Source organism: Podarcis cretensis (genome assembly GCF_951804945.1).
Source record: "Podarcis cretensis genome assembly, chromosome: 11".
Lineage (NCBI taxonomy): Eukaryota > Metazoa > Chordata > Lepidosauria > Squamata > Lacertidae > Podarcis > Podarcis cretensis.
In genome coordinates, this window is record NC_137180.1 from 66,498,902 (window position 1) to 66,520,424 (window position 21,523).

A 21,523-nucleotide genomic window follows, 5' to 3' on the forward strand; every position below is an offset into this window, starting at 1 on the left:
ATTTGACAGTTACCTAACACCAGAAGCAATCCAGTTTTGAAGTGCAGAGCTCCAGGAGCCTAGGAAGCTCAGCTGGCTGCCTGGCAGGAGGGGGGGCCTTCAGCTGCTGCAGAATGAAGAGAATGAGTTCCTTCAGGGCCCCCATTGTTTCCCATGGATACCTGGAAGTTTGAGCCACTGCCCTGAGTTCAATCACCAGGTAGGTGAGGCTGGGAGAGGGCCTCTGGTCTTCTTGTGAGCTAGCAGGGTGCCTCACTCATTTGCCCCCCCCCCTCACACCCACACACTCACCCACCAGCTGAAGACTACTTGAATGGAGGTGGTTATCAGGATTGGTGCAAACCTGGGCTTCAAACCCGCTCCAAACCCTGCTCCTTCCTGAACCCTCCTAACCAGAGGGCAAGGGGTGGTGCCAATCCTGACACTCCTGTTGACCAGGCTGATTTCACTGAGATCTGTGGCAAAACAGCGGCAGCAAGAAACCAATCATGGAGGCTGGTTGGTTTGGCTACAGCACATCTGTGACACACCAACACAGAGAGCCTTTTCCACTGTAGCCAAGGTGAGGGGCAGCTTTTCATATAGCCAGATGCAGAAATGGGGAAGAAGAAGTCAATCCTGTTCATTGCTGGGCGGGGGGGGGGGGGGAATGATCCTCTGTGAGGAATTTGCACTGCCTTCCGACCTCCCCTTTCCTGCATTTCAGAGGAGCTCCTGGCAGAGCTTGGATCTCTCTTAATAATAATAATAATTTATTGTTTATACCCCACCCATCTGGCTGAGTTTCCCCAGCCACTCTGGGCGGCTCCCAACTGAGTGTTAAAAACAATACAGCATTCAATAATAAAAACTTTCCTAAACAGGGCTGCCTTCAGATGTCTTTTAAAAAGAAGACAGCTGCTTATTTCCTTCGCATCTGAAGGGAGGGCGTTAAGCTCACGCAAATCAGGTTCTTGCAGGTCAGGTTGGAGCAAAGAGGATGGTTCACTTCCATTGACATTTTGTGGTTTTGCACTTTACAGACGGATGACTGGCTGCTGTTTATACTGGACACAGACGGCTTGCTTACTCACCTTGTTCTGCGCCCCAGACTTGCATTGCCCCACACCCTGCTGCTCAGAAACAAGAACCTCTTGCTTCATCCTGGGCTTCCCCCTTCCACTCTTGTGCAAGAATCCCCTGTGTTGCTGCCAGCTGTCTTCCGAGCATACATAGGAAGATGTCACCTGCAGGCCACTGATCTGGGGAGCCCAGGACTGTCGACACTTCCTGGCAGTGGCTCTGCAGGTCTTCAGGCTGAGATTCCTTGCAGCCTGACCTGAACCTGAGACCTTCTGCATAGCAGGCAGAGATGCTCTGTCACCAAGCCAAAGCCCTTCCTCGTTTGGGCTGTCAGTGCATCCCCCATCCTGCCCAGTACATGATGCCAAGAGAACCAGAGAGAGGAGGTGAGGGGCCTGGGTCAAATCCCACCCACCAGACAGAGTGAGGTCTTTCAAACACAAGATAAACACATCTGCTGCAGCAGCAGCATCCAGCCTGTCTGGACCTGGGCCAGAACCTGCTTCAGGTCTGTTGTAATTTGAATTGCTTCAGCGAGGAAAACATCCCCTGTGGTCTGGCACATTGTGACTTGCGGGCAGAGGGGGGGGGGCATGTTTGTCCACCAGCTCCTTCTCAGAAGTACATGGGTTAACATGATCCCTGCCTGAATAAATATTACCGCCTTTCTTCCCAAATAAAGGAACAAGGACACATTGGAAATCCCCCTTCCTGTGCCCTCTGGCAAGATTTCCGCAGCTGGCACTGGAGCAAAGGGCAGTGTGGGGGTTGCCCTGGCCTGGCCTGGCCTGGCCTGGCCTTCTATGGGCTGCTTCCGCAAGAGGGGGGGGACTGAGCCTTGCAGCTTCTGGGAAGGGATGCAATCGCTGCTGCAGCCTTCCCCTTCCTGGCAGGAGGGCAGAAGGAAGAGACAGTCGCAACCCTGGGGCACCTAGTCCCTCTTCTCTGGGACCTTCATCTCTTTAAAAGAGGACTAGACAAATTAATGGAGGGTATTTAAACTTTATTTATTTATTTATTTATTTATTTTTTAAAACATTTATTAATAAATGCAATTCTTACAAACACAAACCAGAATACTAAACAAAGTTATTATACATAGATACATACACCTCTCAACTTAGATTACAAAAAAGGAAAACAAACATACAAACTAAACATACAGACATAAATTTTGACTTCCCTCCACCTATATGTGGCTTCCTTTGTTTTTTTCTTCTTTCCACTGTGTTATCAATACGTATTATTTTTGACTATCTCATCTTATACCCATTTCTTCTTAATTTTTTACTCTATAAGTTTCATTCATTGCATATTGATATATTAATACCAGAACAATGGTTTTTGGTGTATTCCTTCATGCAAGTCCACTCCTCTATCAGCTTTTGGTCTGATTGGCCTCTTACCACTGCTGTAAGTCTTGCTGATTCTATATATTCACAAAATCTTATTTGCCATTCTCTTATTGAGGGAGTTTTATTCTCCCTTCCAGTTTTTTTGCTATAATCATTCTGGCCGCAGCAGTTGCATATAAGAAAACTTTTTTCCTAGTGGAAGGAATGTCAGTCAATATAATTCCCAAGAGGTATGCCTGTGTTGGTTTTTTACATGATATTTTAAACATTTTTTAAAGTTCCTCTTGAATGTCACTCCAAAATTGTTTAATATACACACACTTCCATATGACACATGGTTCCTATCTCTGTTTTGCATCTCCAGCACAAATTAGATTTTGATATTTAAACTTTCAATGGCTCTCAGGCACAATGGCAAGCTAGCATGCCTCTGAATACCTGGCTGCACAGGTGGTGTCTTGGCTGTGTTACAGAAATTACCGGGGGGGGGGGGACATCTTTAAAGTTAAATATTACAAATGTTATGCCTGAATGTATCCTTTCAGCTTGACAGCTCAGGGAAGTTACCTAGCTTTAAAAATAATATAAAATCAACTCCTTTGCCAGTTTCCTCCATTCTAAAGCTATTTTTCCCTTGAAAAAGGACTCCAGGAAGTGCCCAGAGGTGACAATTGCTCATTGTTAGCCAAGGGAAGCCAAATCTCACCACCTGACTCACCTCAGGCTCCAGACACAGGAACTTCTATTGTACTTTTGGGTGGTGGCTAAAGGTAAAGGGACCCCTGACCATTAGGTCCAGTCGTGGCCGACTCTGGGGTTGCAGCGCTTATCTCGCTTTATTGGCCGAGGGAGCCGGTGTACAGCTTCCGGGTCATGTGGCCAGCATGACTAAGCCACTTCTGGTGAACCAGAGCAGCGCACAGAAACACTGTTTACCTTCCCGCTGGATCGATACCTATTTATCTACTTGCACTTTGACGTGCTTTTAAACTGCTAGGTGGGCAGGAGCTGGGACTGAACAGGAGCTCACCCCATCATGGGGATTTGAACCACCAACCTTCTGATCAGCAATACCTGAGTCTTGCCCTGCCATGTCTACTTATGCTAATCTTGTACCAAGGACTTGTCTGGACATGTTTGCGAAGGTTAACCCCTCCCCTTTTGTGACATGTCAGTGATGTTGCAATGGTGCTGTACTAACTGTATTCTGGAATATGGTGGGAAAGTTTTAAAAGTCTTTGTCACCCCATCCTCGGGATTCAAATTTGCTCTTTGAACCTATTGCGCTATAAACTTTGGTCTACAGCTACTTGCTCCGGTTGGCTGGAATCCTTCCTTTATTCCGCAGGGACCCGCGGGCTCTGCCTGACGAGATGGGCGACTGAGCAGCCTCGCACCTAGATTTTTCTGTAACAGCTGGAAGGGTTTGGCCTCTTGGATTATGGTCTCTGCTTCCTTGAGGAAGGTCTTCTGGTGAGAGATGGGCTGCACCTCACAGCGGTTGGCAAGGATGCCTTTGCTACGAGCCTTGTGAACCAGATCAGGAGAGCTTTAAACTAGTTCCTGAGGGGCCGGGAGACAACATTACAAATGACAAAAGAGCACCTGGTACTGGGGATAATGGCTTCATTGATGCACAGGAAACTGAGGTGCTGCTCCAGAAACCTGCAAAGGGAAACTACAAGAAGGAAGCAGCTGGAGGGAGCAACTCATGGTTTCAGTTGTCTCTACACAAATGCACAGAGTATGGGAAACAAGCAAGATGAATTGGAGCTTTTATACAGGATGGCAAATATGACCTGGTAGGCATTACTGAAACCGGGTGGGATACGAGTCATTACTAGAATGTAGGAATTGAAGGGTATAACCTGTTCAAAAGGAATAGACTAAACAGGAAGGGAGGAAGAGGACCATTATATGTAACGAATGTGTACACTTCTGAAGAAAACCATGACCTGGAGCATGGAAAGCACATTGAGAGTATATGGATAAAAACTGTAGGAGAGAAACACAACAGGGACCTTACTGTGGGGGTCTGCTATAGACCGCCAAGCCAGACTGAAGATTTGGGTGATGCCTTACTAGAGCAGATTACCAACCATTCAAAAAGGAGAGATATGGTGGTCATGGGAGATTTCAACTTCCCTGATATCTGTTGTAACTCAAACTCTGCCAAGAAGGTAAAGGCCAACAAAATCTTCCGTTGCCTTCCTGACAATTTCTTTTCCCAGAAGTAGCAAGGGGATCGTCTGTCTTGGGCCTGGTCCTCACCAGCTGGGAGGAACTGATCGACAAAGTGGAAGTACTCAGAATCTTGGGTTGCCTGGCCATCTGTCCTGGATGCTTTAGCCAAGATTCCTGCACTGCAGGGGGTTGGACTAGATGACCCTTGGGGTCCCTTCCAACTCTACAGCTCTGTGATTCAATGAATACCAGTTGCTGAGAGTCACCAACGGGGAGAGTTGCTACACTCAGCTCTTGCTTGTGGACTTCCCAGGAGATTTATCTGTTTGGCCACGATGAGAAAAGGATGCCAGACTTGGCAGTCGGAGCGGGGGAGGGGCTCTGGCCTGATCCAGGCTCCTCTGATGTCCTTTCTGACGCTGCTTATGGAGAGCGTCTCCCTCTTGCCTGGCCCTCTTTGCCTTTTCAAAGGTGGTCAAAGATCTAGTGTCTGCTGCTTTTGTTGCTGGGTTATTTAAGAAGGCGTGTAGTTGGTGGTGTGTTAGCCGGGGGATCTGGGTGTCCCCTAGTTTGTCTTGTATTTCCTGTATCAGTAAGGAGATGTCGTTTTTGTGGAAATCTGTTAGGCACTACAAGCCTTTGGCTTGCTGTGCTTTTCTTTGGATGTTTGGAGCTGTGCTGGGGGCCAGGGGGGTGAGTGGCGATGGGGCAGTTTGTGTTTCCTCTCCTAGCTTGAGGGCAGCTTCTGCCGGGGCCTGGCCTCTGATCTCGATGTTACCAATGTTTGTGGTTTCAGCCAAGGGCATCAGGCCTGGTGGGAGCAGGATGCTGCCCAGACTGGACATTATGCCATGGCGCCTCGACTGCAGTGTGCAACTGGTACCACCTGGGTTCCTTTCACCCCAAATATCGCATAGGGCCACCATTTGTAAAGCATTTTTAATAGTCTCTCTCAGTTTTTCGGGGTTTCCCTCAGAGGAAACCCGCCCATGGGATTGTGGGGTGGATGTTTCTCAGGGAGTTTCCTCTCACATTTAGGTTGAGGTCACTTCCCAGGCTTGCTTCCCATTTGGAGAAGGAAATGAATTTATTTAGTGTTTTCTGGATGAAGTCTAACTGCTTAGCTTTGCCATCTAGTGTTCCTTTGGTGGAAATGAATCTGCCTTTTCTGAGCCTCTTTGCTGTTGTGTATGTTTGGTGCCTGTGTAAACAGTCATTGTTCGGGTCTTAATTTGAGACTTGGGATTTTTGGGGAGTCATTTAACTGCCCCCCATTCCTGATTTTAACAAAATTTAAAAGATAGGAAAAAGTGAAGCACCGGCAATTAGGTTTTTAATCAGAGGGTTCCCTGTTTAGTCTTGCAATAGAGCTAGCAGCTTCGTTGCTACGCCGCCAGAGGGCTCTCGAGCAACTAGATTTTTACAGACCTGGCCGGTCCGTGTGTCGCTCCCTTTCACTGACAGATGGATTCAGTTGAGGGGCGGGGGGTGGTCTGCGTCTTCCCTGGTCCCCCTGGCTCAGGGGGTGGTTCACGGTGGGTAGGAAGGGAAGAAAAGAAAAGGGAAAGGAGAGTAGGAGAGAGGGGTAGAGGCTTTTAAACCCCCCTCCCAACCAGCTGACCTGCGCTTCTCACTCTCTGGTGCCTGCTTCTAGGGGGGCGGGGGAGGGGGAGCTGCTGCGAGTAAACAGTAAGAAGAAGAAGGGGGGGAGAAGAAGAGTAAAAGAGAGCTAAAATGAATAAAATGACGGTAGGTGGTCCTAACATTTTAAGACCCCAAGCCTTGGCTGCTTTCGTCACTAGCCTTTTCTTGCCTGGTGTGTGGCTCATAGCAAAAAGAAAATTTGAAAAGAAAGAAAAATGGCAACATTTAAAAATCTGATAAGGTCACAAAATCTTGGGATATGGTCTAGCCCTGCGGGTTCAGAATTGGTCAGCCTCAAGCAAGAGAGCACAGCCAGGCAAACTGAAGCAAAACAGCAGATAGGAAGCCTGTCCATTTATTGTTGCCACAAGGCTCCAAGCTCCACAAAAAACGAAGAAGTCCAGAAGAAAAGTCACATGGGTTGTTCTTAAAAGTTCCCACAATGCATTTCACCAGTACTTTTTTCCAGGGAGTACTCAAAGGTATGAAGTACTGGCACCTCCCTTTTTGGTTTAAAAGTGTGGCACTTCGTGGTGAGTACTAGCACCGATTTTTCTAGGGGGGAGAGCACTGCATTTCACACAGCATACATCAGTGGTATGTCACAGAAATGTGGGAATGTTCAGGGTGGCAGGAGAGGATATAGTGTTTATTAATATCCTTCCTAACATGTGCTAGCAAGTTCCTTCACTTAGCAGAGTGGATTCCCCTTTACACAGCAGAAAACTAGTTGCAAACTCATGTGAGTTCCTTAAGACAATACACAATTCAGTCTGGCTTGTCCAGATTGAAATGTGTCCTAATATTTTCCTGGTAAGACCCCTTGAATCCCTCTTAAAATAATAAGGACAGCACAGTCTTATTCATAAGCAACAAAAAGAAAGTTTACTCACAATCAGGCAGAGCACAGTGTGATTCCTGAAGGCCGGCTTAAGGCTTAAAGTTACAAACAGGTTTACCCTGTATGTGGGTTGACCTAGTGACTGCAGGTAGCAGTCCAGGAAGTTCGCAGGACGAAAGGAAGATGGAAAAGAGGGAGAGTGGCAGCCTGCCTTGTCCTTTGGCCAGGTGTGGAAAGGTCACACTCACCCACTAGTCCCATGCAAGGAAGGCTGCTCCAGCCCAGGAGCAACAGGAAGTTTTGACTGGCTGGACCAAACATTCCCTTGCATGTCCACTCTAGCAAAACAAGGAATGTTGTACTTGACTGCTCCCAGTGGATTACATCTCACATGAAAGGCTGTGGCGTCAGGCAGAAATATGAGATCCAGACATGCCCCTAGCAGAAGGCGGCATTTACACCTCCTTTTCTCATTAAAACTTGGTTGGCGCAGCTTCTTTGCTCTTCCTGGGTATCCTTCCCCTCTAGGGCTGGGCTTTCCTGTGGTGATTTTGATAGCACCTAGTCTGGCAGATGGGAGGGGGATTCAGAGTCTGTGATGATACATTATGGCGTCCTTGTTCCCTTCATGCCATGAGTCAAGTCCCCTCTATCCCTGGACCACCATTTTATTATGCTTTGGCACTAAATGAAACCATTTATTTTGCTATTTTTGGTGAATTTCTGTGTTTTGGAAAATGGGCTTTTCTCCTTTGCTCTGGAACAATGCTGTTGTCAAGCCCTTACAGTGCAGTGCTCAGCTCAGGAGGTCAACCCTTCTGATGTTTTGGTTAGGGTACCTCCCCTTTGTCCATAACAACTCCAAGTTGCAGATCCCATAAATGTTGGGTCGGCCTACCAGCCACCTTCCAGCGTCTACTACCACATTGCCTCCTTGATATTCCCTCCTTATTCTGTACCCTGCAAATGTCAGCTTGTTCTTGCAACTTCAGTTGTCCTTTCCTTTGTTTCCAGTTGATTTTGATCTGAACAGGCAGCCCTTGATTTGTGACCAGTGGCAGACACAGAGCCCTCAGCAGCTGTTCGAAGCCTGGCCGGCTCTCCCTGTCTCTCTCAGCTAAGTGGCGTCCTGGCTAGCCCTCCCAGCTAGACAGGCAGCGTGAGGCTGTTCCCATCAAAAGAGTGAGAGCTGGAATGTGGTCAGGCTCCCCTGTTGCTTTCTAGAGGGTGGGGTGGTCTTGTCCCTTCTTTCCCCTTCGAGTGGGCGCCTTTGGCACTATCCTGCGCTTGAGTGTCCTGGGTTTCTTTGGGCGGCGTGGGAGGCTCTTCAGGCGGGGCGTAGGAAGGGGGGTGCAGTGAGGGCAGGCCACCCTGGGTGTCACCACTGAAGGGGTTTCAAAATGCCAGGCGGCACTCACCACAGGGCCTGCAGCACGCCTGAGCCACGCATCTCTCCTGGGAGTGACACAGTGGCTTGAGTGCCCGCAGGCTCCGCACTGCCCAAAACAGTCTGCCCACCACCTCCCCTCAGCTGTAGGCTGAGTGAGAGGAGGCAGGCAGACTCCTTGGAGGCTTCTTGCCCTGCCTGGCCCCGCCCCACGCACATCTGGCCCTGGACCTGGGCATAGGGCACGAGCGCTGCCCCAAGTACCCAATCGGCTTGCTCTGCCGCTATCTTCAGGTGAGCTTTCTTCAGTCCATCTTTCTGGAAGTTGACTGGAACGGTTTATGGCATGGGAGTAATGTTTAAACAAGGCAGGATTATGAAACACATACCTTACCATAACAGAGTCAAACCTTGGCTCTCGAATGCCAAAAACCCGGAAGTAAATGCTCCGGTCTTCGAACATTTTTCGGAAGCCAGGCATCTGATGCAGCTTCCGCTTGAGTGCAAGAGGCTCTTGCAGCCAACAAGAAGCCGCGCTTCAGTTGTTGAACATTTCGGAAGCCGAATGGGCTTCCAGAACAGATTACATTTGACAATGGAGATTTGACTGTAATGGAAAGGGATTACCGGGAGTCAGTGGCCATATTCATTTGTGGGCCAAGGGGGTTGGTGGTCCTCAGCCGCGTTCCTCCTTGCTTACAAAGTCAGAGAAGAAAGGTATGAACTCCCCCTTTTTTCCTTTGGCCCCAGAGGACTCTCGGCTTCTTTGTTAGTTGTTCCAGCCATGCAATATCCACACTTTCATGTTTCAAGTGGCAAGACTGGCCCCGTCTAAGTTTACCCAAAACCCTGGTGTCATTCTAGCTACTAGGAGCAGCTGCCCTGTCAAGTCTTATGGTGCAAATTCTGGCTCCCCTCAAACATAGACAAAAGTGCTAATTCCAAAGTTAGGATAATGTGCCAATTTAAGATCTTTGTAGCTTTATCTGAATACCATTGCCCAAAATTACTGCACTCACGTACCACCCCACCAAAGGTGGAGGTGTGGCCCAATTTCTCCAGAGCCTTGGGAATGCAGGTGTCTGTCTGTACGAGAGTCTTCTAGGAGTCAGGCACCATGTGCGAATCAAGCCCCCTCCTCAGGTGACAGACAACTGACCCCTCCAGGACCGGAGAGCCAGAGCTGTTGTGTGGGGCTTTGGCCTGTCAATGTGGGATGGGACACGTGTGTGTCTTGAGTTGTGGGGGAACAGGGCTGGCTCCTTTCTCTGTCACACAGAGGTTTGGGGCCTGCCGCTCCCACACTGAAGGGGGTCCTTTATCAGGTTAGCTGGACCCACGCTCTGTACAGTCTGGGGGCTGCCCCAGTGTTATTTTTATAGGCTGAATAATTTGAACTTAAAACATACGGTTGTTGGTGAGGGAGAGGCCCTCTGTGCCTTTTTGTGGGCGTATGTCTGTTGCTCCAGGTGTGTTGGGGGGGCAAGAGTAGGTAGAGCCCCCTCTTCCTTGGCCATTCCTGGTGCTTGCCTGGCCTTTTGGCTCTGAGCCTCAGTGTAGTTCTCTCAATGAAGGGGGGGGGGCTGCGTCAACGTCCTGCCCCCACCCCAGTGATCCTCTGTGTTTCCAGGGCAGTGGAGTGTCTGCCTCTCAGCCTGTTGAGGGACTCCCTGCCTTCTGGAGGCGGACGGTGGTGATGTCAGTATTCCCTCTGGGATGCTAACATTCAAAAACTATGCTGGCCTTGAAGGTGATTTTTCTGACATGTTTAACAGCAGAAAGGTTTATTTATTGGTTTCCTGCAATTGCCCCATGAGACAGTTCTCTGGGGCAGGCACAGAGTATTTAAAAGAAGGTTTAAAACGTGTTAAAGGCCACCCAAAAGCCCCTAGCAAGTGCAGAGAATAAACCCTTAGCAGTTGCCTTATCAAAAGCTGTCACCACCTGCAGCAAATGTTCTCTCTAGCGGGTGGGGTGGTAAAAGCAGCCCCCCAACCCCTGCCCTGAGGGGGGATTATTGCCCCTCCCTGTGGAAAAGGTGGGGGCAGTGTTGGTGGAGGGAAGGGGAGTTGTCTTGTAGCTGATCCTACACACGAGTAGCAGAAGCAGGCCCAGATCCTGGTTCCTTTTCATCTGACACGTACATAGACGTTCTGGCCAACCCTGCAAGGAAAGAGAGGGAGAACTTTCAGATAAACCATTCAGTTGGCATTTTCTTGGGTCAGGAGGGCTCCTGGACGACTCTGGCATGATTTCATATTCATGGGTTGGGGCTCTTTGCAGACAGGGAGTTGATGGAGGGTGGGGGCTGAGCTGGGGCCTAGGCCCACCTTCGTGGGGGCAGCCTGGTCCCCGAGATCTGCTTTGAACTCTTACGGAAATGAGAGCGGCGGGGGGGGGGGGAACCATCGGGAGCAGCAGCGAAAAGTTTCTTCTTATTACTAGAAAGGAAACTGATGCTCAGCCCCGAGTGCGCTCCTTCGCCCTCGAAGTCCTCGCCTGCCTGTTTTAATGGATGGGGGGCGCCCTCCCCAGTCGGGCCGTCGGGGAGGCTTACCGGGTGGCCTTCCAGTTGTCTGCGTGAGTCGCCACCTCCTCCCGCAGCAGCCACGTCGCCTCCAAGAACTCGTCGCCGTTTTCATCCAAGAAGCACTGCCCCACGAAGACGGTGGTGGAGTCTACGGGGGCGGGGCAGAGAGAGGGAGGTCGGTGGGCTGGCGCCGAGCCGAGGCCGTCCAGCCTCTCCTTCAGGGGCGGCAGAGCTTCTGTCCCTCGGCTGGCCAGCCCAAGTTGGTCCCCCGACGCCACCGCGTGAACGAGAGGGTCCCTGGCGGCTGGGAGCCCTTCTCTTCCTCGTCCATGGGGCTGCTCAGACCCCTCCCTCTCCCCTCCTGCCCCCCCCCCGCCTACCGTAGAAGGACCAGTTGACGGAGAAGCCGAAGGTGGGCCGGGCGCGCGGGGGGTTGGGGTGCTGCGTGCCATGCAGGGGCGACTCCCGGATGGCGGCGTCGGGGGCAGCCGAGACGGCGGCCAGGTAGTAGCCCGAGAACTGGCCGGCCGCATTCAGGGGCCCGATGAACATCCGGGAGCCCAGATCGTTCACCCACATCCCCTGCAGGTTGCACTACGGGGCCAGAGGGGAGAGAAGCGAGTCAGAGAAGGGACAGTGGGAAGAGACCCCAAAGGGTCATCACGTCCAACCCCAAAGACTACTCCCCTCCCCCAGATCAGAGAGAGACCCCCTCCAGCCCGGACAAACGGGCGCGGAGATCCAAAGGGGTGCTTTGCGCCCAGTGGAGATTGCGCCTGCTCGCCACTTTTCGATCCCATCCGAAGGAACCTCATGCAAAGCGCCTGCGGCAGCTGCTGCACGTCGGAAATTAAGACCCCGGGAAACCAGGAGGGGAAGCCGGCAGCAGCAGTGGCTTCCAAGGCCCCCAGAGAAACACACAGCCCGCCCCCCAAGTACGCCTCGACAGCCCCTTCGCGCTTTGACTTCTCTGTATCCCCGCCGGTGCGGCGCTGCTGCCTTCCCCTTTCGCAGACGGGAGGGCGAGACAGAGACCCGGCGAAGCCCCTCCGCCCCGGTGCGGGTGTCCCCTCCGAAGGCAGCCGGCGCCGCTTGCCCGCCCGGTTGCCTTCCCTCGGCCCGGCCCTACCTTGGGCAGGGGAGAGGGCTGGCTTTCGGCGGGCGAGAGGGAGAGAAGGGCGCCCAGGAGCGCCAAGCCGGCCAGGCCGCCGAGAGAGACCGAGCGCTGCGCCATCCTCGATGCCGGCAACAGAATGTCCCCCTCGAGCCGGCGGCCGCCCTCTTATAGCGCCGAGTCGGGCGGGCAATTGCGCAAGTCGGGCGGGCGCGGCGCGGAGACAGCTGCCAAGAGGGCGGAGGGGCTGGCAGAGGCATCCCGGGCATCTCCCCACCCCGGCCAGGAAAGATGTTCGACCACCTGCCAACAGGCACCGTTATCTATCTATCTATCTATTTACTTATTTCTTTATAGATATATATATTCATATACTGCTGTACCATAGAAACACACCACAGCTGTTTGGGACAATATAAAACCATACAGTAAAATCATAAAAAGTTGAAAACAACTTTAAAAAACAAGAAACAATATTCAGTTGACCGTTGTGGGGGTTGTGTTCTTAACTGCCTGCCTAGGCCTGGCGGAAAAGAAGAGGTTTCAGCAGGCATTTAAAATTTGGCACAGACTGCACCTGCGGAATCTCCAGTGGCAGAAAGTTCCATAGGACTTGGTGATGACACCAAAGGCTCAGCTTTTTGTACTGTAGTCAGCTGAGCCCTGCGAACTCTGACGCTACGGGAGAAGATCTCCGTGGCTGATTTGGGACAGAAGGACCTCAGACATTTCAGGGGAGAGGAAGCACCTCAACCCCAAAAAGAAGTCTGCAGAGCTGGAAAAGGCTCAGCCAAGGGGCTGCGGGAGGAGGGAAAGGTTGCAACGTTTGGGGCTTATTGGCTTAGAAGCATCTCAATGCCTCATTTGGGGCAGTCTGCGGCGCAACGTCGAGGAATCAGAGAATCCTAGAGCTGTAGAGTCAGTTTCAGCTGAGGCCTCCTGGTGCCCACCTGTTAGCGCAGTCAGTACATTCCCACCGTGCCCTGACCTGGGCACATCCTCTCCTTCGCCTCTCGTCACTCTTTGCTCTGCATCTCATCACCAAGCCAGAAACGTGAGCACAATCTGCGTATCCCAGCTCCATTGCTGACACCATCTTTGCTAAGGCTGCCTAAACACAGCTGCGGTTTCTGTTACTCTTTGTTACGGCAAAATCTGGGTGCGAGGCTGCTCTGCCACCCAGCTCATCGGACTAAGTCCGTGGGTCCCTGCGGAGGAGAATGAGCTCAGCCGGAGACAGGAGCAAACTGCAGAAGATCCAAGTTTATTGCGCAACAGGTTCAAGGCGAGATTGAACAGCGAGAAAGGGGTGACATGAGTTTTTGAAACTCCCTCCATGTCCCAGAATACAGTGCAAAACACGTCATGAATACATTAAAGAGAGGTTTGGTTACACAGATTACATCATGAATATATTAAAGGGAGGTTGGGTTACACAGATTAACATATGGAGGAGGGAGGGGGGAATATGCAGAGCTGGAGATATGCACAGATAAACACTTCCTGGGGATGAGAAAACAATGGTCCCAAATATGCATAGTCTGCCACCTGACATTGCCTGGAGGAAAGGCTGATCAGAGCGATTGACAGGATTAGGGTCTTAACACCTTGCTTGAGGGATTATGCTGGACGGGGGAGGTGTGATGGAGTCCTAGAGAAATTGAGCAAACTGGCACGTTGATTTTCTATGAATTTTATAGATTTTAGTCCCTTTCGACATTGACAATTGGAAATAAATTGATATATTGTAGCGAAGAAGAAGGTGAAGAAGACATGCCCCCCCCCTTCCGTATCATCTTCAATAAGTGTTCTGAGTGAATAGCGGTTGTTTTTACCTTTTACACATCTGTTGTGTGATTGTTTTAAGGTGGACAAAAAAGGGAAAATACCAGGAGAATCCAGTCTGCCTTAAAGCATCCTGGATGACTTAAACATAAAGGCTAACCCTAGCCTATCTAAGCTTCCCTTTTAAGCTGCAAAGAGATGGGCACTGCTGAGCTCACAGACATGAGGAAGGAAGGAAAGATCATATCTCATAAATATAGCCTCTCCTAGCATCTATACACGTCCCTACAATAAATACACAGGATGGGCATACAAACATAGGTACATAAACTATATTCTGAAATGGTGCAAGAGAGCAATCCTGAGACTCTATTGATGACCCCAAATATTTTTCTGCAGTAGAAGGAAGTATGGGGGGGGGTACCTTTCAGAATAGTTATTTTTCACTTGTAAATCCTGTAAACAAATAAACTGCTTGGAATGAGGGGGCTTGCCCTCTGCAAAACCAGTCTGGCAAGTAAAGCAGAGCGGACCTGTCAAGAGGGCATCTTCTTTTAGCAATGGGCGCAGATTTGTGGGCAAGAGTCAGGAACTAAGGTATATACCATTTCAAAAGGATGGTCCAGTGCAATCAGCATACAATTATCAGATATATTGACAGACAGGAGACAAGCCACAATCTCTGTGTATGATCCTTTCTGGGTGGTCCTTGGCTAAAGGGCTATGCAATTTCGAAAGCCTTTAAAAGTTCCCGCATACCTGGGTTGGAACTCTGTTGCAACAGAAAAAATAAATATCTTCCTTGCTTTCACTAGTTCCTGCCTTCATTTAATTTTCTCTGACCGACAACAAATTTAGGGGGACACTGAATGCCTTGAGGCAGAGGGCCTTCTTAGTGGCACCCGCCTTGTGGAACACCCTCCCATCAGATGTCAAGGAAATAGACAGCTATCTGACTTTTAGAAGACATCTGAAGGCAGCCCTGTTTAGGGAGGTTTTTAATGTTTGATCTTCTATCGTGTTTTTAATATTCTGTTGGGAGCCACCCAGAGTGGATGAGGAAACCCTACCAGATGGACGGGGTATAAATTATTATTATTATTATTATTATTATTATTATTATTATTATTATTATTGGAGAGCTGGGTTGTAAAAGACACTCCCCCCCCCCATTTCCCTATAACTCTCTTTTGTGTATTTTATAGAGGAGAAAAGTGAAACACTATAGACAGCATCTTAAAAAGCAGAGACATCACCTTGCCAACAAAGGTCTGTATAGTTAAAGCTATGGTTTTCCCAGTAGTTATGTATGGAAGTGAGAGCTGGACCATAAAGAAGGCTGATCGCTGAAGAATGGATGCTTTTGAATTATGGTGCTGGAGGAGACTCTTGAGAGCCCCATGGACTGCAAGAAGATCAAACCGATCCATTCTGAAGGAAATCAGCCCTGGGTGCTCACTGGAAGGACAGATCCTGAAGCTGAGGCTCCAAGACTTTGGCCACCTCAGGAGAAGAGAAGACTCCCTGGAAAAGACCCTGATGCTGGGAAAGATGGAGGGCACAAGGAGAAGGAGACGACAGAGGACAAGATGGTTGGACAGTGTTCTCGAAGCTACCAGCATGAGTTTGACCAAACTGCGGGAGGCAGTGGAAGACAGGAGCGTCTGGCATGCTCTGGTCCAAGGGGTCACGAAGAGGCGGACATGACTAAACGACTAAACAACAACATAGATTTTCATAAAGTATATTGTCATGGCAAATTACAAGCTCCAGAGAAAAACCACAGTTCTCAGGACTGACAATGGGGTGAGTACTGTTCAGTTGACATGAAAAGGAAGGGATTGCCCCACAACATATTGTAGAGAGAAAGTTTAGATCCATTATGGAAATGACATGTTGCATGCTAAAGGATGAAAATCTTCCCCAGAGAATGTGGGGAGACCCAGCAGCCACTGCAGTGCATCTCCAAAACTGACTGCCAACCAAGGGAGCTCCACACACACCTTTGGAACTCTGGCATGGGAGAACACCCAACTTGTCACACACATGTGAAGCATATCTGATAGTTAACATATCCAACCCCTTCATGGATCACTGCCCCTTCATGGATCACTGCCTTGCCGTGGCGAAGGGGCTTGAAGAACTCAGAGAAGCTATGAACTATGCCGAGCAGGGCACCCAAGATGAACAGGTCATAGTGGAGAGTTTTGACCAAACGTGATCCACCTGGAGAAGGAACCGGCAAGCCACTCCAGTATCCCTGCCAAGAAAACTCCATGGACAAAGACAACAGGCATATAAAAGTTATGACGCTGGAAGATGAGCCCCTCAGGTCGGAAGGCGTCCAACATGCTACTGGGGAAGAGCGGAGGGCAAGTACAAGTAGATCCAGAGCTGATGAAGCGGCTGGGCCAAAGCCGAAAGGACGCTCAGTTGCGGATATGCCTGGAAGCGAAAGGAAAGTCCAATGCTGTAAAGAAAAATATTGCATAGGAACCTGGAATGTAAGAACCATGAACATGGGTAAGTTGGAGGTGGTCAAAAATGAGATGGCAAGAATAAATATTGACATCCTGGGCATCAGTGAACTAAAATGGACGGGAATGGGTGAATTCAGTTCGGATGACCATCATATCTACTACTGTGGGCAAGAAACCCGTAAAAGAAATGGAGTGGCCCTCATAGTCAACAAAAGAGTGGCAAAAGCTGTACTGGGATGCAATCTCAAAAATGATAGAATGATCTCGATACGAATCCAAGGCAGACCTTTTAACATCACAGTAATCCAAGTTTATGCACCAACTACTGGTGCTGAAGAAACTGAAATTGACCAATTCTATGAAGACTTACAACACCTTATAGAAGTGACACCAAAGAAGGATGTTCTTCTCATTATAGGGGATTGGAATGCTAAAGTAGGGAGTCAAGAGATAAAAGGAACAACTGGCAAGTTTGGCCTTGGAGATCAAAACGAAGCAGGGCAAAGGCTAATAGAGTTCTGTCAAGAGAACAAGCTGGTCATCACAAACACGCTTTTCCAACAACACAAGAGACGACTCTACACATGGACATCACCAGATGGGCAGCATCGAAATCAGATTGATTATATTCTCTGCAGCCAAAGATGGAGAAGCTCTATACAGTCAGCAAAAACAAGACCTGGAGCTGACTGTGGCTCAGATCATCAGCTTCTTATAGCAAAATTCAAGCTTAAACTGAAGAAAGTAGGAAAAACTACTGGGCCGGTAAGATACAATCTAAGTCAAATCCCTTATGAATACACAGTGGAAGTGAGGAACAGGTTTAAGGATTCAGATTTGGTGGACAGAGTGCCTGAAGAACTATGGATGGAGGCTCGTAACATTATACAGGAGGCAGCAACGAAAACCATCCCAATGAAAAGGAAATGCAAGAAAGCAAAGTGGCTGTCCAATGAGGCCTTACAAATAGCGGGGGAGAGAAGGCAAGCAAAATGCAAGGGAGATCGTGAAACATACAGGAAATTGAATGCAGATTTCCAAAGAATAGCAAGGAGAGACAAGAAGACCTTCTTAAACAAGCAATGCAAAGAAATAGAGGAAAGCAATAGAATGGGAAGAACCAGAGATCTGTTCAAGAAAATTGGAGATATGAAAGGAACATTTCGTACAAAGATTTCCATAATAAAGGACAAAAGTGGAAAGGACCTAACAGAAACAGAAGACATCAAGAAGAGGTGGCAAGAATACACAGAGGAATTATACCAGAAAGAAACGGATGTCTCATATACCCCAGGTAGTGTGGTTGCTGACCTTGAGCCAGACATCCTGGAGAGTGAAGTCAAATGGGCCTTAGAAAGCACTGCAAATAACAAGGCCAGTGGAAGTGATGGTATTCCAGCTGAACTATTTAAAATTTTAAAAGATGATGCTGTTAAGGTGCTACACTCAATATGCCAGCAAGTTTGAAAAACTCAGCAGTGGCCAGAAGATTGGAGAAGATCAGTCTACATCCCAATCCCAAAGAAGGGCAGTGCCAAAGAATGCTCCAACTATCGCACAATTGCACTAATTTCTCACGCTAGCAAGGTTATGCTTAAAATTCTACAAGGAAGGCTCAAGCAGTATGTGGACCGAGAACTCCCAGAAGTGCAAGCTGGATTTAGAAGAGGCAGAGGAACCAGAGACCAAATTGCAAACATGCGCTGGATTATGGAGAAAGCTAGAGAGTTCCAGAAAGACATTTACTTCTGTTTCATTGACTATGCAAAAGCCTTTGACTGTGTCGACCATGGCAAACTATGGCAAGTTCTTAAAGAAATGGGAGTGCCTGATCACCTCATCTGTCTCCTGAGAAATCTCTATGTGGGACAAGAAGCTACAGTTAGAACTGGATATGGAACAACTGACTGGTTCAAAATTGGGAAAGGAGTACGACAAGGCTGCATTTTGTCTCCCTGCTTATTTAACTTATATGCAGAATTCATCATGCGAAAGGCTGGGCTGGATGAATCCCTAGCCGGAATTAAGATTGCCGGAAGAAATATCAACAACCTCAGATATGCAGATGACACAACCTTGATGGCAGAAAGTGAGGAGGAATTAAAGAACCTTTTATTGAGGGTGAAAGAGGAGAGTGCAAAATATGGTCTGAAGCTCAACATCAAAAAAACGAAGATCATGGCTACTGGTCCCATCACCTCCTGGCAAATAGAAGGGGAAGAAATGGAGGCAGTGAGAGATTTTACTTTCTTGGGCTCCATGATCACTGCAGATGGTGACAGCAGCCACGAAATTAAAAGACGCCTGCTTCTTGGGAGAAGGGCAATGACAGGCCTAGACAGCATCTTGAGAAGTAGAGACATCACCTTGCCAACAAAGGTCCGTATAGTTAAAGCTATGGTTTTCCCAGTAGTGATGTATGGAAGTGAGAGCTGGACCATAAAGAAGGCTGATCGCCGAAGAACTGATGCTTTTGAATTATGGTGCTGGAGGAGACTCTTGAGAGTCCCATGGACTGCAAGAAGATCAAACCTCTCCATTCTGAAGGAAATCAGCCCTGAGTGCTCATTGGAAGGACAGATTGTGAAGCTGAGGCTCCAGTACTTTGGCCACCTCATGAGAAGAGAAGACTCCCTGGAGAAGACCCTGATGTTGGGAAAGATGGAGGGCACAAGGAGAAGGGAGCGACAGAGGACGAGATGGTTGGATAGTGTTTTCGAGGTTACCAGCATGAGTCTCACCAAGCTGCGGGGGGCAGTGGAGGACAGGAGTGCCTGGCGTTCTCTGGTCCATGGGGTCACGAAGAGTCGGACACGACTAAACGACTAAACAACAACAACAACAACACATCCAAAGAAAATAGGGAAAAGCTAGACACTGGAGCACAGGAAGGAATCCTATATAGCTCTTTATTCTGTAGGAAAAAGCTATAGAATTATGGGCTTAAAAGCAGGACAAGGCAGATCAGGACAGGTAGTTAAGAAAGCTGTCAAAAGATCTTTCTGTGCAAGCAGAGGAAGAAACACAAGACCTCATGTACTTCCCAGATCTGCATTCCACCGTCATAGCACCCTCTGCAGGTGATGAGCAGGAAGAAGATGCGGAGGACCAGACTCACAGCAGGGGCCCCACCAGAGACGATGAGGACGGACTGATGGCAACATGCCTGAAATGGAGGAGAGTGATGAAGGCAGAGTGGGATTATGCCCACCAACTCATGCAGCGGTCTGGAATGCAACTCTCAGGCAAAATGAGTGTTGCCTTTATTCCATTTCCTGCAATGTTTACAGTGGTATCCTGATCTCCACTTCTAGGACCTTCCACTTTCTTTTTTCCAATATTTTCCAGAGACAGTACCATAACTTTAATAGCATCATTCTCTGAATTCACTCCAGTGCTTTCTTTCTGCTAGAACTAAAGGCCAGGACTGAAGTTCTAAAGCTTCTTTCCCTCTCAGCCACCAATGCCATATCCAGATAGCTCTGCAAATCACCACCTGTAGTTTTATCTTCTCCTCCTCCTCCAAATCCTTGTATGGAGGTCATTTCTGCCTCTGAGTATTGCCCATTCCCAGCTTCCACCTCCTGCTTCTCTGGCTCATTTTCTTCATCTTGATCAAGCATTGCTCTAACCACTTTCAATTGTTCAGCCATCAACTGCTTAACCAACTGAGACTGGTTGATCCCTGATCCAAAAGTACATTTGTCATCCTGGATACTTGAGATCATGAAAGTTGATTGCGAACAAGATGCAATTGTACTGTATACAAAAAAATTAGCATTGATAAGTCTGGTAATATAACAATATAAGAAAAAGTATCTATAATCCTGACATGTTTTGACCTCAATAGGTTGTCTTTTGTGGGAAATTATACAGTGTTAAGATGGGATTCAGGATACCAGTGGATGGCGTTGAATGGCTTTGATCATAAGCTCTACCAAGCCATGCTGTTAATGGTTAAGAATGGCCAAGGTGGAGCATCAGTGTAAAGGTTCAAGCAACTTTTGCCTCGTTTATCTTGTTTTCCACAGGACTCTACAAGCATTCCCGGGCTACAGTTGGCTTCAGCTGGAATGCCAGATTTTACTTGCCGGCAACTGATGTTGAGAACATTCATATTTCAGAAAGAGAGCTGTTTTTCAGCATGTATGGCTTAACTCTGAGACTCCTTTGTAATCAGTTTGCTGATAAAGAATGAGTGCAATAAAGAAAAAACAAAATAAAAAAAATTTCCTTCCAGTAGCATACCAAGAACTAACTTAGTTGGTCTTTAAGGTGCTACTGGAAGGAAATTTTTTTTATTTTGTTTTGACTATAGCAGACCAACATGGCTACCTATCTGTAACTGCAATAAAGAAATTGGTGAAAAACTAGCCTAAAGTAAAAGCCCAGTCCCTTTGGAAAAGGTATATGATTCAAATGGGGAAATTATTTATTTTTGTTCCTCCATTTTGATGACTTGTCCAAATTGCATTTCTAATTGTGCTCAATTATGACGATTGCAGATAGGTAAATCATTTCTAGGCAGTGATGCACATCAATTATTTTTATCAGGTTTTGAAGCAATTGTCAATTCATTAACTTGAACTTTGTGTGACTATCAATTGTTCTGGGTGAATATAATTGTCATGTGTTCCTGCTTGGGGAGGATGGTGGGCTGGCCACTGGTTTAGTGTTGAGACTAAACAACTGGCTAGAATGTCTCACCTGAATTATTAGTAAAGAATTTTTTCATCTTTTCTGCTAGAACAGCTTTAACCATTTCCCTGAATGGGATGAAGTTGACAAGTAGCAGACTCAATTGTTAAAGCTTCTTAGCAGGCCAGTGTGTAATTTGTGTGGGTGCGTGAGTCAGGTTCATGAGGTCAGGGGACTCTGAAAGAATAAAAGAAAAAGTGACTTAAACAATTGTCCTTGTTCTCAGATCTGTCTGTCATAATGACCAGAACACAAACTACTGATTATGCTTTTCCCTGGCTCTCCTGTTGATGTAACTAAACAGCTATCTGGGTTAAAGATTAATCAGTATTAAAAACTATTTCTATTAAAATCTCCAGGCATGCCTGCTTCTCTTCTCTAAAAGAAGCCTTCTTTAGGATATATTGGACAGGAAGGTGTGCCATACTTGGTCATAATCCAAA

General features: G+C 48.1%; 1 protein-coding gene across 1 annotated transcript; it reads right to left on the reverse strand.

Annotated features, from left to right (window-relative positions):
• Nucleotides 1-10,362: 10,362 nt before the first annotated feature.
• Nucleotides 10,363-12,692, reverse strand: LOC307226378 (avidin-like). The gene is made up of 4 exons (XM_079995169.1): nucleotides 12,133-12,692; nucleotides 11,384-11,597; nucleotides 11,031-11,151; nucleotides 10,363-10,636 (listed from the first exon to the last, which is right to left on the reverse strand). Exons 1-4 carry the CDS (start codon nucleotides 12,235-12,237, stop codon nucleotides 10,603-10,605), a joined length of 474 nt encoding a protein of 157 aa, XP_079851295.1. The 5' UTR covers nucleotides 12,238-12,692; the 3' UTR covers nucleotides 10,363-10,602.
• Nucleotides 12,693-21,523: the final 8,831 nt, after the last annotated feature.